This window comes from Aythya fuligula, chromosome 11 (assembly GCF_009819795.1).
Source record: "Aythya fuligula isolate bAytFul2 chromosome 11, bAytFul2.pri, whole genome shotgun sequence".
Lineage (NCBI taxonomy): Eukaryota > Metazoa > Chordata > Aves > Anseriformes > Anatidae > Aythya > Aythya fuligula.
Window position 1 is genome coordinate 11,201,998 of NC_045569.1, and position 18,093 is coordinate 11,220,090.

An 18,093-nucleotide genomic window follows, 5' to 3' on the forward strand; every position below is an offset into this window, starting at 1 on the left:
CTGAAAAGAGAGGGACCCTTACCAAATAAGCCGGTGCTTCCTGCCCAATCTTCAGTGCAGCCACTTCTGTTTTGGAGATGACAAAGGCTGACCTTGGGGTGTGTATCCCCTCCCTGCTACTCTGTGTTTCAGCTTCGCCTCCCTCGACGAGAGATGTCTTGCTTCAGACCCTGTGTCCCATCGTCCTGCGGTGCCTCTGGCCCAACCCCACTTGCCAGCAGCTGCAGTGAGCCATGTGTCGCCCGGTGCGCTGACTCGACGGTTGCCATCCAGCCCTCCCCGGTCGTGGTGACTCTGCCGGGCCCCATCCTCACCTCCTTCCCTCAGAGCACCGCCGTGGGATCCTCTCTGTCAGCTGCTGTTGGCAGCTCCCTCAGCACTGGGGGGGTTCCCATCTCTTCTGGGGGCTCCCTTGGTCTGGGGGGGTCAGGGCTGTGTCTGCCTTCCCCACTCTGCCGCTTCAACTGCTGAAGCGCGTGGATCATCCCATTTGGGACAGACATCCCTGAGATGGATGGGCCGTTCTCTCTGCCTCCCTGAACCCTGCAAACGATCTTCTTGGTCTCTGTACTGTTCCACTGCATTTTCTCGTTCTCATTAAAGACCTTGTGCAGCACAGCTGGAGACTCGTGGTGGTCTGTTCTCTTCCTGCCTCCATTAGCTCCTCACTCCTCAAGGAAAGCATTGCACAGTAACCCTCTACTACTGATCTGAGAGTGGTCAAAGATGGCAATGTACCGTTCTTGGATGTTGTGAAGTCTCTGGAGATGACCAAGTTGCCACTGGCCATGGGTTTCGAGAGTCTCCTCTACCCGAGCACGTGACAGGTTTCCATAAGCAAGAGACTGCGGGCAGTGGGGCCCAGGGTAGGAGGAGGGGCACTGATAGCGGTGGGATTGGTAACACAGGGTAGGGAGGAAGGCAAGAACTTGGAAGATTGGAATAAAAGTCAGAGTAGAGGTCCCACTGAGATTTGAACTCAGATCGCTGGATTCAGAGTCCAGAGTGCTCACCATTACACCATGGGACCTCCTGGATGTGTGCTGTGGCCCTGCCCTGAGCAAGGGATGGGGCATAGCACGAGGTTCAACAAAACAAAGAGCTGCCACGATGACACAACACACAACACACCTTCCTATGCGTTGCACAACGTGCAATGCCTTCTTCCTCTCATGGCACTCAGGTGCCCTCTCTCCTCACATCCTAACTCTTTCCACTGGAAACACAGCAGGCAAAACCTGCCCTCTCCCATGCCTGCCAGTCATTCCCCACGCTTGGTGCACTGCCACGGCTATATGGACTTCCCTGACCTCATTCCACAGCAACTAGCATAAACAGGTGTGCAACAGAAAGGTGGAACGTCTTAGACAAACGGAGTACGACTCTCCATCCTGGTGATCACAGGATGGACGTGAGGTTGGAGCCCTCCTACTGAAGGGAATTGATCACACAACTCCAGGCTGGTGTGCAACCGAAGCATTTATTGAGTATACATTCTTACATTTATACCCTTAGCATCTTTACACATGCTGCTTATGCTACCAGGTAAGCTCGCTCTTTGGTGGCTATAGTAGTGTTCACGCGACTATCACGCTCTTATTCTGCTCGTTGATTTATTGTCATGAGGACCTCTCGTGCTGGTTGTTTTCTCAACTCATCAATTGTTACTTCTTCTTCGACCTTGTGCTACTTGTCTTGTACCTTATCTTGCATTTTTCTGCTAGCTACTTTATTTCTGTGTCTAAGAGATTCCACAGGCTTCAAAAATGAGCTCCCATATCCTACCGCTGACACGTACACATGGCTTCTGCTCTTTGCTGTAATCTTGTGGAAGGGAAAGGACAGGGACAGGTTGGGGATCTGGATTCAAAGGAATGTGCCTGGAAAGGTGGCAGAGTAGTGTCTCCAGAGAGCAGAGTGTGTACCTCACTTCCTTCTTCCCAGGAACTTTGTGGCATCCACTTCCAGTTATATTCAGAAGGTCTCCAAAATGACCGAGGCTCTGTATAGTATGGCAGTGGCTCTGCACGCAGCCTGGGGACACAGGGATGCCGAGATGTGCAGTCCTGGCTACGGTTGTGCAAAAGAGCATTTCAAAGCCAACCTCAGAGGAAAGAACGCTGTGCTCCGAACACTGGCGTTGTACACACCAGCATACCCTCTGAAGCTGAGGAAACCCCACCTTAGATCATCCAGCACCACGGAGATACCAAATATAGAGGAGGACGAAGAGAGCAAATACACTCGAGTTGGTGTGACTTCAGAACACCCGGGCAGGCCTATGAGTCTTTGAAGCATAAAGGACAGCCATCCACCTGCTGCAGCACCAAACTGCTTCAGCAGTTCTCAGCACCCTCGTCATGGGGGTGCTCGTCCCTGGGAGAGAAACCACGCAGCACCATGCTCTGGGGAGGCGGTCAGAGGGGTTGGAGTGGCTCACATCCAAAGGTCCTTTCAAGTCTAGGTCTCACAAGTCATATGAGCCATGGACCAGCCGCACAAAGGTAATTCCTTGGAAGTCAGCAGCTCAAGAATGTGCAAAAGCACCCGTTGTTTCAGGAATGGTACAACGACCCTTGGAAATGCCTTTGGTGAAGAAAGAAGCACTTTGGGTGGAATGGGGTAGGAGCTCTCCTGTTCCCGGCATGACTGAGGTCAGAACACCGAGTCCACTCTGTCTGCAGCTTGGTGACTCATGTTTGCCTGCAGTTCTGGGATTTTCCCAGCTCTTCCTCATCAGGATGACTGCCAGGTGCGCTGGGAGGCTGATTTGCCCTCATGCCATGAGCCTGTCCTCAAAAGCAGCCCAGCCAGACCTCTGGCCAATGGGATGAAGCTGCTGAGCAGCACACGGACATTTGATTGTGGGTCACCTTTAGGGAAGAACGTGGGCATTGCTTTGATCACACTGCTTCAAAACCAAAACTAAACACAACAACAACCAAGAACATACCCCAGAAGACAAAACAAGCAAATGCTGTACGGAAGCAAAGAGAGAGAAAACAATTATACACTACTTCCCATCGGGAAGTTATGTTGGGCCACATCTTGGGAAGCGGGGTCTCAAAATGCATAGTGGTCGCGTGGGTGGACAGATGTGTTCCTAATGAGAGCACCACCTTCTCCTTTCCTGCGCAGCTTTTCTTGCCGAGTCTGATATCATATGGTAGGGAATATCCCTTTGGTCACTTCAGATTGGCTGTTCTGCCAAGGCCGCCTCCCCAGCTCTTGCCGACCCCCTGCCTACTGGCCTTAGGGTGGATTGGAGAGAGTTCTGATGGCATGGAAGCACTGCTCAGCAGTAGACAAAACACTGGTGCCATATCAGTGCTGTTCTAGCTACAAGTGCAGAACACAATGCTATATGGGCTGCTGTGGGGAAAGTTAACTCCTGCACAGCCAGACACCTTACACACACACATCTCTAGCTCATCTTGTTTATTCCCCATCCTGCGTGCATCAGTATTTTGGTCCTCTAAAAGAAGCACCCCATCCTTTCTGGAAAGGATATGTGCAATTTCTTCATAATGCTGCCTTGTAGGCACTTCCTTGCCTATTTGCAAGTGCTCAAAGTGCCTTAAGCCCCAGCTGGGTGATTTTCCTGTCCCTCCCTCTCACATCCTGATCCCTTCCTGTCTCATCACTTGGGCAAAGAGAGAAGCAATGCTCACAAGCTGCCACAAGGAAATTGCCAGCTGTCCTTTGGAGAAAACAGGTCACAGTGGGCATGGTGGAGCCCTGGAAGAGCTACCAAGAGCCTGCGACCTGAGGGGGATGCAGTGTTCAGATGGCAACCAGATAAGGCCCAGAACCCCCTGAGATAAATGGGATATTTGGCCAGCTGAGGCCGGAACTTCAGCCCAAAGGATCTCCAGAGGGTCTTTCAGACCCTGAGTACTCTGGCGTGCACTGTATCAGATGGGCCCCAGACCAGCCACACAAAGGGAATGCCTTGGGAGGCAGCAGCACAAGAATGCGTAAAAGCACCTGGTGTTTCAGGAAGGGTACAGAGCCCCTTGGAAACTCCCTTGGTAAGGAAAGCAGCACGTAGGTAGGAGTGAAGCTAAGAGCTCTGCTATTCCTGGCACGCCTAAGGCCGAAAAGCCATGTCCACTGCTGTCCACAGCTGGGTGACTCATGTTTGCCTGCAGCTCAGGGATTTTCCCAGCTCTTCCACATCGGGATGACTGTCAGGTGTGCTGGGAGGCAGATCCCCACTCACTTTATACGTGGAAATGCATGGAAGGGGCTGCTCCATCCCTGGCCCCGAACAAAGACAATTCCAGTTTAGGCTCCTTGCTGCAAGCCTCGCCTCAAAAGCAGGCCAGGCAGACCTCTGGCCAGTGGGACAAATGTGTTGAGGAAATCAGGTCAATTGGAGAGTGCGTCAGCTTCGGGGAAGGACGCGGGCATCTCTTGCATCGCGTTCCTATGCCTTGACCTGCTGCATTTCTGTGAAGGCACAGAGAAAGGTCTCACTGCTTCAGAGAGATGACTTGAGAGAGAACTGCATTGGCCTCAGGTGTACCCTTCCTCCCTTTGACTCTGCTTTCATTGAACTTTGTGTTTGGGCTCTGTCAGAGCATGACAAGTGTCAACAATGACCTTGATGTCCTCTCCTCTGCCTTCAGGAGACATCCCCTAGTTCAGAACACTCCATCCTTGCTGAAACATCTTAGAAACATGGCCCATGTCTCCTCCACGTGTGCTGTCTTGATCATCTACCTGAGCTTACTCAATGGTCTCCTACCTATCTGTGATAAACCACAGGGAGAAATGTCTCACAGAATTAGCTCGAATCTCGGCACTGAATGCCCTTGTGTGGTGACTTCTTGTGTCCTCTGTGGCTGGGTATCACCGTGACTAGTGGCCATGCTCACCACAAAGTGGATGATACTCCAAAGGACGTTTGTATGACGGAAACACACAATCCCACACAGGCAGCCTAAGACCTCTGTCACAATTGGTCTTAGGAGCCTGGGACACAGATATATCATTTCAGTGTTAGGTGGTATGAGGCAGGAACAAAAGCTGGCAGATGAAAGAAGCAAGCTCTTAACCACCACCAAGGCCTCTGAAGGAAGCAACTATGAGGTGTTTTGATGCTTCATGAGCAAGGAATGTTTCTGTTCCCGTGGGGCTCTGGGATGCAGCATAAAAGACCATGCTGCTGCAGGCTCTGCATCCACTTCTCTTCTCTCTCCCTTTCCTTGAGGAACGAGGTAAGCCTGCGCTCGCTCCAGCTCTCCCTGAGGGCCCCATTGCTGTCACGCTGGCGACTCCGTTTGGTACTTGGGCTGCCTCAGATTGGCGCTGCAATACAGATGGTTCGGGCCTGTGACTTCTTTCCCTTTTGAAGGGGTGGATTTGGAGAGCTGGGGACTGTGGGGACCTCTCTAGCAGAGGGAGATTGATGGGGCTCAGCTGCAGGGATGTCTCTCTGCAAGAATTAAGTGCCTGAAAAGAGAGGGACCCTTACCAAATAAGCCGGTGCTTCCTGCCCAATCTTCAGTGCAGCCACTTCTGTTTTGGAGATGACAAAGGCTGACCTTGGGGTGTGTATCCCCTCCCTGCTACTCTGTGTTTCAGCTTCGCCTCCCTCGACGAGAGATGTCTTGCTGCAGACCCTGTGTCCCATCGTCCTGCGGTGCCTCTGGCCCAACCCCACTTGCCAGCAGCTGCAGTGAGCCATGTGTCGCCCGGTGCGCTGACTCGACGGTTGCCATCCAGCCCTCCCCGGTCGTGGTGACTCTGCCGGGCCCCATCCTCACCTCCTTCCCTCAGAGCACCGCCGTGGGATCCTCTCTGTCAGCTGCTGTTGGCAGCTCCCTCAGCACTGGGGGGGTTCCCATCTCTTCTGGGGGCTCCCTTGGTCTGGGGGGGTCAGGGCTGTGTCTGCCTTCCCCACTCTGCCGCTTCAACTGCTGAAGCGCGTGGATCATCCCATTTGGGACAGACATCCCTGAGATGGATGGGCCGTTCTCTCTGCCTCCCTGAACCCTGCAAACGATCTTCTTGGTCTCTGTACTGCTCCACTGCATTTTCTCGTTCTCATTAAAGACCTTGTGCAGCACAGCTGGAGACTCGTGGTGGTCTGTTCTCTTCCTGCCTCCATTAGCTCCTCACTCCTCAAGGAAAGCATTGCACAGTAACCCTCTACTACTGATCTGAGAGTAGTCAAAGATCTCAATGTTCTTGGATGTTGTGAAGTCTCTGGAGATGACCAAGTTGCCACAGGCCATGGGTTTCAAGAGTCTCCTCTACCCGAGCACGTGACAGGTTTCCATAAGCAAGAGACTGCGGGCAGTGGGGCCCAGGGTAGGAGGAGGGGCACTGATAGCGGTGGGATTGGTAACACAGGGTAGGGAGGAAGGCAAGAACTTGGAAGATTGGAATAAAAGTCAGAGTAGAGGTCCCACTGAGATTTGAACTCAGATCGCTGGATTCAGAGTCCAGAGTGCTCACCATTACACCATGGGACCTCCTGGATGTGTGCTGTGGCCCTGCCCTGAGCAAGGGATGGGGCATAGCACGAGGTTCAACAAAACAAAGAGCTGCCACGATGACACAACACACAACACACCTTCCTATGCGTTGCACAACGTGCAATGCCTTCTTCCTCTCATGGCACTCAGGTGCCCTCTCTCCTCACATCCTAACTCTTTCCACTGGAAACACAGCAGGCAAAACCTGCCCTCTCCCATGCCTGCCAGTCATTCCCCACGCTTGGTGCACTGCCACGGCTATATGGACTTCCCTGACCTCATTCCACAGCAACTAGCATAAACAGGTGTGCAACAGAAAGGTGGAACGTCTTAGACAAACGGAGTACGACTCTCCATCCTGGTGATCACAGGATGGACGTGAGGTTGGAGCCCTCCTACTGAAGGGAATTGATCACACAACTCCAGGCTGGTGTGCAACCGAAGCATTTATTGAGTATACATTCTTACATTTATACCCTTAGCATCTTTACACATGCTGCTTATGCTACCAGGTAAGCTCGCTCTTTGGTGGCTATAGTAGTGTTCACGCGACTATCACGCTCTTATTCTGCTCGTTGATTTATTGTCATGAGGACCTCTCGTGCTGGTTGTTTTCTCAACTCATCAATTGTTACTTCTTCTTCGACCTTGTGCTACTTGTCTTGTACCTTATCTTGCATTTTTCTGCTAGCTACTTTATTTCTGTGTCTAAGAGATTCCACAGGCTTCAAAAATGAGCTCCCATATCCTACCGCTGACACGTACACATGGCTTCTGCTCTTTGCTGTAATCTTGTGGAAGGGAAAGGACAGGGACAGGTTGGGGATCTGGATTCAAAGGAATGTGCCTGGAAAGGTGGCAGAGTAGTGTCTCCAGAGAGCAGAGTGTGTACCTCACTTCCTTCTTCCCAGGAACTTTGTGGCATCCACTTCCAGTTATATTCAGAAGGTCTCCAAAATGACCGAGGCTCTGTATAGTATGGCAGTGGCTCTGCACGCAGCCTGGGGACACAGGGATGCCGAGATGTGCAGTCCTGGCTACGGTTGTGCAAAAGAGCATTTCAAAGCCAACCTCAGAGGAAAGAACGCTGTGCTCCGAACACTGGCGTTGTACACACCAGCATACCCTCTGAAGCTGAGGAAACCCCACCTTAGATCATCCAGCACCACGGAGATACCAAATATAGAGGAGGACGAAGAGAGCAAATACACTCGAGTTGGTGTGACTTCAGAACACCCGGGCAGGCCTATGAGTCTTTGAAGCATAAAGGACAGCCATCCACCTGCTGCAGCACCAAACTGCTTCAGCAGTTCTCAGCACCCTCGTCATGGGGGTGCTCGTCCCTGGGAGAGAAACCACGCAGCACCATGCTCTGGGGAGGCGGTCAGAGGGGTTGGAGTGGCTCACATCCAAAGGTCCTTTCAAGTCTAGGTCTCACAAGTCATATGAGCCATGGACCAGCCGCACAAAGGTAATTCCTTGGAAGTCAGCAGCTCAAGAATGTGCAAAAGCACCCGTTGTTTCAGGAATGGTACAACGACCCTTGGAAATGCCTTTGGTGAAGAAAGAAGCACTTTGGGTGGAATGGGGTAGGAGCTCTCCTGTTCCCGGCATGACTGAGGTCAGAACACCGAGTCCACTCTGTCTGCAGCTTGGTGACTCATGTTTGCCTGCAGTTCTGGGATTTTCCCAGCTCTTCCTCATCAGGATGACTGCCAGGTGCGCTGGGAGGCTGATTTGCCCTCATGCCATGAGCCTGTCCTCAAAAGCAGCCCAGCCAGACCTCTGGCCAATGGGATGAAGCTGCTGAGCAGCACACGGACATTTGATTGTGGGTCACCTTTAGGGAAGAACGTGGGCATTGCTTTGATCACGCTGCTTCAAAACCAAAACTAAACACAACAACAACCAAGAACATACCCCAGAAGACAAAACAAGCAAATGCTGTACGGAAGCAAAGAGAGAGAAAACAATTATACACTACTTCCCATCGGGAAGTTATGTTGGGCCACATCTTGGGAAGCGGGGTCTCAAAATGCATAGTGGTCGCGTGGGTGGACAGATGTGTTCCTAATGAGAGCACCGCCTTCTCCTTTCCTGCGCAGCTTTTCTTGCCGAGTCTGATATCATATGGTAGGGAATATCCCTTTGGTCACTTCAGATTGGCTGTTCTGCCAAGGCCGCCTCCCCAGCTCTTGCCGACCCCCTGCCTACTGGCCTTAGGGTGGATTGGAGAGAGTTCTGATGGCATGGAAGCACTGCTCAGCAGTAGACAAAACACTGGTGCCATATCAGTGCTGTTCTAGCTACAAGTGCAGAACACAATGCTATATGGGCTGCTGTGGGGAAAGTTAACTCCTGCACAGCCAGACACCTTACACACACACATCTCTAGCTCATCTTGTTTATTCCCCATCCTGCGTGCATCAGTATTTTGGTCCTCTAAAAGAAGCACCCCATCCTTTCTGGAAAGGATATGTGCAATTTCTTCATAATGCTGCCTTGTAGGCACTTCCTTGCCTATTTGCAAGTGCTCAAAGTGCCTTAAGCCCCAGCTGGGTGATTTTCCTGTCCCTCCCTCTCACATCCTGATCCCTTCCTGTCTCATCACTTGGGCAAAGAGAGAAGCAATGCTCACAAGCTGCCACAAGGAAATTGCCAGCTGTCCTTTGGAGAAAACAGGTCACAGTGGGCATGGTGGAGCCCTGGAAGAGCTACCAAGAGCCTGCGACCTGAGGGGGATGCAGTGTTCAGATGGCAACCAGATAAGGCCCAGAACCCCCTGAGATAAATGGGATATTTGGCCAGCTGAGGCCGGAACTTCAGCCCAAAGGATCTCCAGAGGGTCTTTCAGACCCTGAGTACTCTGGCGTGCACTGTATCAGATGGGCCCCAGACCAGCCACACAAAGGGAATGCCTTGGGAGGCAGCAGCACAAGAATGCGTAAAAGCACCTGGTGTTTCAGGAAGGGTACAGAGCCCCTTGGAAACTCCCTTGGTAAGGAAAGCAGCACGTAGGTAGGAGTGAAGCTAAGAGCTCTGCTATTCCTGGCACGCCTAAGGCCGAAAAGCCATGTCCACTGCTGTCCACAGCTGGGTGACTCATGTTTGCCTGCAGCTCAGGGATTTTCCCAGCTCTTCCACATCGGGATGACTGTCAGGTGTGCTGGGAGGCAGATCCCCACTCACTTTATACGTGGAAATGCATGGAAGGGGCTGCTCCATCCCTGGCCCCGAACAAAGACAATTCCAGTTTAGGCTCCTTGCTGCAAGCCTCGCCTCAAAAGCAGGCCAGGCAGACCTCTGGCCAGTGGGACAAATGTGTTGAGGAAATCAGGTCAATTGGAGAGTGCGTCAGCTTCGGGGAAGGACGCGGGCATCTCTTGCATCGCGTTCCTATGCCTTGACCTGCTGCATTTCTGTGAAGGCACAGAGAAAGGTCTCACTGCTTCAGAGAGATGACTTGAGAGAGAACTGCATTGGCCTCAGGTGTACCCTTCCTCCCTTTGACTCTGCTTTCATTGAACTTTGTGTTTGGGCTCTGTCAGAGCATGACAAGTGTCAACAATGACCTTGATGTCCTCTCCTCTGCCTTCAGGAGACATCCCCTAGTTCAGAACACTCCATCCTTGCTGAAACATCTTAGAAACATGGCCCATGTCTCCTCCACGTGTGCTGTCTTGATCATCTACCTGAGCTTACTCAATGGTCTCCTGCCTATCTGTGATAAACCACAGGGAGAAATGTCTCACAGAATTAGCTCGAATCTCGGCACTGAATGCCCTTGTGTGGTGACTTCTCGTGTCCTCTGTGGCTGGGTATCACCGTGACTAGTGGCCATGCTCACCACAAAGTGGATGATACTCCAAAGGACGTTTGTATGACGGAAACACACAATCCCACACAGGCAGCCTAAGACCTCTGTCACAATTGGTCTTAGGAGCCTGGGACACAGATATATCATTTCAGTGTTAGGTGGCATGAGGCAGGAACAAAAGCTGGCAGATGAAAGAAGCAAGCTCTTAACCACCACCAAGGCCTCTGAAGGAAGCAACTATGAGGTGTTTTGATGCTTCATGAGCAAGGAATGTTTCTGTTCCCGTGGGGCTCTGGGATGCAGCATAAAAGACCATGCTGCTGCAGGCTCTGCATCCACTTCTCTTCTCTCTCCCTTTCCTTGAGGAACGAGGTAAGCCTGCGCTCGCTCCAGCTCTCCCTGAGGGCCCCATTGCTGTCACGCTGGCGACTCCGTTTGGTACTTGGGCTGCCTCAGATTGGCGCTGCAATACAGATGGTTCGGGCCTGTGACTTCTTTCCCTTTTGAAGGGGTGGATTTGGAGAGCTGGGGACTGTGGGGACCTCTCTAGCAGAGGGAGATTGATGGGGCTCAGCTGCAGGGATGTCTCTCTGCAAGAATTAAGTGCCTGAAAAGAGAGGGACCCTTACCAAATAAGCCGGTGCTTCCTGCCCAATCTTCAGTGCAGCCACTTCTGTTTTGGAGATGACAAAGGCTGACCTTGGGGTGTGTATCCCCTCCCTGCTACTCTGTGTTTCAGCTTCGCCTCCCTCGACGAGAGATGTCTTGCTTCAGACCCTGTGTCCCATCGTCCTGCGGTGCCTCTGGCCCAACCCCACTTGCCAGCAGCTGCAGTGAGCCATGTGTCGCCCGGTGCGCTGACTCGACGGTTGCCATCCAGCCCTCCCCGGTCGTGGTGACTCTGCCGGGCCCCATCCTCACCTCCTTCCCTCAGAGCACCGCCGTGGGATCCTCTCTGTCAGCTGCTGTTGGCAGCTCCCTCAGCACTGGGGGGGTTCCCATCTCTTCTGGGGGCTCCCTTGGTCTGGGGGGGTCAGGGCTGTGTCTGCCTTCCCCACTCTGCCGCTTCAACTGCTGAAGCGCGTGGATCATCCCATTTGGGACAGACATCCCTGAGATGGATGGGCCGTTCTCTCTGCCTCCCTGAACCCTGCAAACGATCTTCTTGGTCTCTGTACTGCTCCACTGCATTTTCTCGTTCTCATTAAAGACCTTGTGCAGCACAGCTGGAGACTCGTGGTGGTCTGTTCTCTTCCTGCCTCCATTAGCTCCTCACTCCTCAAGGAAAGCATTGCACAGTAACCCTCTACTACTGATCTGAGAGTGGTCAAAGATGGCAATGTACCGTTCTTGGATGTTGTGAAGTCTCTGGAGATGACCAAGTTGCCACAGGCCATGGGTTTCGAGAGTCTCCTCTACCCGAGCACGTGACAGGTTTCCATAAGCAAGAGACTGCGGGCAGTGGGGCCCAGGGTAGGAGGAGGGGCACTGATTCCGGTGGGATTGGTAACACAGGGTAGGGAGGAAGGCAAGAACTTGGAAGATTGGAATAAAAGTCAGAGTAGAGGTCCCACTGAGATTTGAACTCAGATCGCTGGATTCAGAGTCCAGAGTGCTCACCATTACACCATGGGACCTCCTGGATGTGTGCTGTGGCCCTGCCCTGAGCAAGGGATGGGGCATAGCACGAGGTTCAACAAAACAAAGAGCTGCCACGATGACACAACACACAACACACCTTCCTATGCGTTGCACAACGTGCAATGCCTTCTTCCTCTCATGGCACTCAGGTGCCCTCTCTCCTCACATCCTAACTCTTTCCACTGGAAACACAGCAGGCAAAACCTGCCCTCTCCCATGCCTGCCAGTCATTCCCCACGCTTGGTGCACTGCCACGGCTATATGGACTTCCCTGACCTCATTCCACAGCAACTAGCATAAACAGGTGCACAACAGAAAGATGGGAACTCTTAGAGAAATGGAGCACGAGCCATTCTGTCAATTTCAGTAAACATAGTTTCAGGAAAGCAGGAGTGCTGGCTGCAGGAAAAGAATGCCCACCATGGCTGTGAAGGCAATATACCATCTGGAATAGGGATAGTTCCACTACGATGTAACTGAAGGTAGAACAAACCTAAAGGAGCAGCTATCTATGCACTGAATTGGTTCTAGATTTCATCTGTCATCTTAGTTTTTTCCCTCTGGAAAGGTCCCAGTAGCAAGAGTAGGAATGCAGTAAAGGCAATATGTGAATAAATGCATGAAGTGAAAAAACAAGTGATCTGCTACTACAGACACAACTGATTTCTACAGTGTAATGGTATTGTGGAAACGGGATGCCTGCTCCTTTAAAGGGTATCAGTTGTAGGACCTGTTCAGTTCAAAAAGGGGTAATAAAATAAAAAAAAGGAAGCAGAAATAAATAAGAACATACAGACACAAATCTGGCCAACAAATGATATCAGTGATAAGAATCAATGACAAGAACAAACATTGTAGGTCATGCTAATTCATAAAGATTTGTGGAAATGTAGAAATGCTACTTTCAGTGAGATGGTGTGATTGAGGACCTTGTCAAATGCAATATGAAGGAAAAGAGGGAAACGATAAATAAATTATACAGAGAAACAAACTTGAGAGGCAAACATTGCCTGCGGAAGTCTGTGTGACTGTGTCAATATTCTTTGAGATAAGCGGTTAGCTTTGCTACCAGTTACACTTGCAAACAGGAAAGCAACAGCTGTGTTCCTTGCCCTAAGTAGAGACCCCACATCCCAAGGGCACCAGACTGAGCTCCAGAAGCCGGGCTGGAAGGAGTCTTGGGTCCAAAGCTGTGGGAGGTGAAGGCTGCTCTTACCATCTTTTAACATATAGGACAGATTGTTTCCTTATAGCTCCATTTTAAAAAGTGCATTTATTTGGAATGTATAGCTTAAAGGTAGTTACAATGATTGTGAAACTTTAATTTTCCCTAACATTCTGCCCAAAGCTGTTTTCATATCATTATTTTTCAGGCTGTAGATTATGGGATTTAACATGGGAGTTAAAATGCTGTACTGGATGGAAAACAGTTGATCTAGAATGAGTGAAGAACTTGAGCTGGATTTTGTGTACTGGAACAGAGCAGTTGTGTATAGCAAAACCACTATGATGAGGTGGGAGCTGCAAGTGGAGAATGCTTTCTGCCTTCCCTTTGAAGACTGTATCTTCAGGACAGTAGAGATGATATAGATATAGGAGGTGAGGGTGAGCAGGAAGGAGCTTGACCCAAAGATCACCGCAGAAGACAAAAGAACAACTTTATTGAGGGTGGTTCTACAGCATGCTGCAGAGAGGAGAGGAGGCAACTCACAGCTGAAATGCTTAATTTCTGTGTAGTTGCAGAATTGTACATTTAACATTGGCAGTGTGTTTATAATGGAATGTAAGAATCCCATTGCCCATGCACTCCCCACCAGCTGGTTACAGAAAAGTTTGTTCATAGCCTCTTGGTAGTGCAGCGGGTTACAGACAGCAACAAATCGGTCATATGCCATTGCTGAGAGCATGAAAATTTCACTACCAGCTGAAAGAAGGATAAGGGACATCTGTGTAATACAGGCACCGAATCCAATGCTTTTCTGCTTCACTAGGAAATTCACCAGCATCTTAGGAACAGTGGTGGTGGCATAACAGATGTCTATGAAGGCTAAGTGAAAAAGGAAGAAGTACATAGGGCAGTGAAGGTGGGAATCAGTACTTATTACAATCATGATCAACATATTTCCAAAAAGAGTAATAAAATAAATAACAGAAAAGACAAAGAAGAAGAGGCTTTGAAGATGTGGGTCACTTGTAAGTCCCGATAGAACAAACTCACTTGCACTTGTTTGGTTTGCCATTCACAGTATGTGGCCTGTAAGAGCAGAAATAAATAATGACGTCAGCAAGCGGAATCAGGATTAAAGTTACACTAATTGACACTCAGGTAATAAAGAAAGGCAAAGAGACAACTCAGTGCAGTTTTGAGTGTTAGCAGCAGTGGGTGGGGTGCAGTCAGTTTCAGTCCTAGCTGAGAAATTTCCAACAGAGGTATGCAGACAGGTTTTGATGTAAGCTGTCCTGCCCACTGAGTCCAACAGGAATTTCCTGCTCAGAGTGCCTTTCAGATTCCACACAAGGGGAAGGCCTTAACAGCTAAACCTGGGAAAGAGGACATCCTTACAATGCACTCACTTCCTTACAGTATGTTTTCCTCTTGACAAACAGGTTTAAATCCCAGATTTGCCCAAGACCAAACACAGCAGCAATACCAGTTGCACCAGTCTGTTCTGCACAACTCATGACCTTAACTTTGAACTAGAGACTTTATGCAAGGTTGTTTCACTTCTTAGTTCTTTTTCACAGAATCACAGAATCATCTAGGTTGGAAGAGACCTCCAAGATCACCTAGTCCAACCTCTGACCTAACACTAACAAGTCCTCCACTAAACCACATCACTAAGCTCTAAATCTTTGGTAACTTGTAGAGTTCAGACTCAAGTTCTTAGAACCAAGTATCCTCATCCATTTTGCATCTTTAACATCTGAATAAGCAGAACTACTCTATGACTGAGTTCCCACTTCTTCCACCTCGGTCCTTTCCTTTAGTTTGTCTCTCTAAAGAGACAGATGGATTACTCCTGAGTTCAGGCAGAATTAAGCCGTACTTTTGGCACTCAGGGATATTATATCAAAGTGTGAGCTTTATCCCAGTGCTATCATGACACTTTGACATTTTGACATTTTCTGGAATGCCTGACAGTGTTTTTTTTAAACAAACATTGCTGTGTTGTAGAACATGTTATATACCATGAAGCTCTTTGAGCTCAAAGAGCTTCACAGTATGTCAAATTAAAACCATATTTTGCTCAACCATTCCTATTTTGAAAGCTAACATGAAAAAAAAAAAACAAACAGAATGGTACAGTGAGAGAGAGTTAGGTCAGCAGAGTAAAATTGATTTTGCAATTTTATATCAATGGTCTATACCCTTTCAGTCTTCTGCAACATTGACAATACTAGTCAACACTTGCAGACTGTCATTTGAAACCCATTATGAGAAATTTTGTAGTGTTATTCACTTGGGTTATATTGGATGCAATAGCGTTACTTTTACGTTTATATTATCTCCACATCTATGTAAGACTTGAACAAAAATCATAGTACCATGATAATTTATCTTTTTCTTTGTGAATTTTAAAAGAATACTGCAGTTTAGTTGTAGCAGACAGTAGGTAAGAAAGTGGACACTAGCACCTTTAATAGCAAATTAATTCTACCTGTCTCACATATACATTCTGAGTCACTCCTGGAATGGGAAGGCTGATTTCTTTGGCTACACAAAGAGTCTAAATGCTGAACATGAACAGATGACAAATAGAAAATTGATTCCATATCTACCTTCAAATTTTAGCAAAAGTTTCTGATTTTTTTTCTTTAACTATATTTTTAATAGATTGACGCTGTTATTCAATACAAAAGGCAATAAAACCAGTCCATTAAATCTAAAGAATCTAAAAATCTAAAAAAAACTATCCATAAACAAATAAAAACCTCTTAAGAATGAATATAAACTGCTGGTTTTTTATTCATTTTTCACTGGTGGCAATAACAGTAGTGGAATGCCGAGCTGCTTTGAATCACAAGCATGGTGTGCATCCTCATTCAAAACTTCTGCAAAGTTAAACTGAAAAGAGCTTTGCTAAGTGTACAGAGCCATATCAGGCTTACATTGGATTTTTTTTATATATATATATTTTTTTAACATACACATGCAGAGACATGATTATGTGTTGTTTTGTCCTTCCCAGAAGCCTTCACTGACTCATAGTACTGGGAAAAAAAGAAAAAATTGCACCTTTACTGAATTATTTCTTTTAGGATTTATGTACACACCAAAGGAATAACTTATTTTCTTAGGATTTCTTTACCTGTTTCAAATTCTTGTATCCTCTCCCTGTAAAGTATATTAAAATGTATAGAATGTCTAGGTTAGTACAAAATACCATAATGGAATAATAATAAAATTATGTCCATACGTGTATATTCCTAAATCCATAGAAAAGAGAAAAATAACAGTGAACTGACCTACCTCTGATATTAAAATCATGAACAAATTAAAACTGAGTAAACAGATTGACAAAGACACACACAACTGGGGAGATTGAACTAAAGAGTATACATTAAACTGATACAGTTCCTTCCTCTTTACTACTTTTTGTATTAATGAAACTGTTAGACAGAAATTATAAGTTAATGTTTCCAAAAAGACAACATAAAAAAAATCTTGAAGTTCTCTCTCTTGTCTCTGATCTACTTATCTAGTCTTCAACCTCCCTGTCAATCTCTGTGTCTTTAAGTCTAACATTGTACTTAAAAACATGCAATACAGTTTACCGCAGGAAAATAAATGCTTCTCCTGGCTCCTGGTTATGTACTGTGGAAGAATCTGTTATACACTTCTTCTTTTATAGCTCCTCTCTTTTCATATGCCTGACTCTGAATTCTTAGCCTTACTTTGGGAAGCCTAAATATTTCCTGACTTCCGCAGGGAAGATTATCTCTAGTGTATGAAACTGTTAATATTTCAGGCCAGGAGCTAATGAGTTTTTTTCAAGACAGGAAAAATAATAACAACAGGCTATTAGTTAGTTTCTTATATTCCCAGTGTTGCATATTATAATGCCTTTCATCAGACATTCTGTTTTGAAGACTGCTGTGATGTCTGTATGATAACAGAAAAATTAATTTACTGATACTGGAAACACAAACTGCCTAGTAAGTAATTCTGAGACCAAGAGAAATCATCATATGTTGGATGTTTTGGCTGAAACAAAAAAAGTCAATTAAAAGCAGTGATAATTAAGATTACAAGCATCCCTCCCAAATAATCTGAAACTACACATTGTACATCCTTTTATTGATGATCTCTTGTACGGTGGACTCTCATAATCTTTGATGCCTACAACACAAACAGCTGAGACAGCTACTTAAGGCCCCCGTATCTTAATGTCCATATACAGTTCATATAGAAATATGTAATCATATATAGTGATTGCTCATCTTTATGTCAGGTGTTTACCTGAGAGTGAAGTGAACCATGTCCTGGTAATTCATTTTTACTTTGTATTTGTAAGAACTAAAGAAGTTGCTTAGGTATTAGTGCCCATAATCTGGATATCTAAGTATGAACATCCCATCTGAAAGAAATACTATATCTCAGCAGTAAAAAAGAGGTGACATAGCTTTTCTTTTCTTTTTTTTTTTTTTTTCTAAAAATCCTCTTTTTGCTTTATATAAGAAGACTTTTAGCCTGTGCTTGACTTTCTGTAATTGTGTATATTTTGCTTTGAGTGCCCTAGAAAAGAGTTATTGATTTCTATCCCCTTTTAGCACCTTTGCAACTGTGGTCTGAGAGTCGTTCATGAGTCTACCACAATTTATGCAACTGAGATAACATGTTTGTGGTGGAATGACTTTCAGGACAAGTGGTGTTTTTCAGTAGTCTCTGTTTCCTATTAAGTATGATGCAAGGAAGAATTATAACATCCCATGCATGAGAATAAAAGTTTGCATTATTGGAACCCCGGATAGAAAGGGAAAGGGAAAGGGAAAGGGAAAGGGAAAGGGAAAGGGAAAGGGAAAGGGAACGGAAAAGGAAAAGGAAAAGGAAAAGGAAAAGGAAAAGGAAAAGGAAAAGGAAAAGGAAAAGGAAAAGGAAAAGGAAAAGGAAGAAAAAAAAGACATGGCAATGAGCACCTATTCAGCCAT

General features: G+C 47.5%; 1 protein-coding gene and 3 non-coding genes across 4 annotated transcripts; all 4 read right to left on the reverse strand.

Moving 5' to 3' along the window:
- Positions 1–958: 958 nt before the first annotated feature.
- On the reverse strand, positions 959–1,030 carry TRNAQ-CUG. The gene has a single exon. It is a non-coding gene; the product is annotated as a tRNA-Gln (tRNA).
- A 5,380-nt stretch (positions 1,031–6,410) lies between these two features.
- On the reverse strand, positions 6,411–6,482 carry TRNAQ-CUG. The gene has a single exon. It is a non-coding gene; the product is annotated as a tRNA-Gln (tRNA).
- Positions 6,483–11,867: 5,385 nt separating this feature from the next.
- TRNAQ-CUG lies at positions 11,868–11,939 on the reverse strand. The gene has a single exon. It is a non-coding gene; the product is annotated as a tRNA-Gln (tRNA).
- A 1,305-nt stretch (positions 11,940–13,244) lies between these two features.
- On the reverse strand, positions 13,245–14,183 carry LOC116493523 (olfactory receptor 5V1-like; the record flags this gene model as incomplete). The annotated part of the gene is made up of 1 exon (XM_032194986.1): positions 13,245–14,183. A coding segment is annotated over one exon (939 nt), but the record flags the coding sequence as incomplete, so codon positions are not given.
- Positions 14,184–18,093: the final 3,910 nt, after the last annotated feature.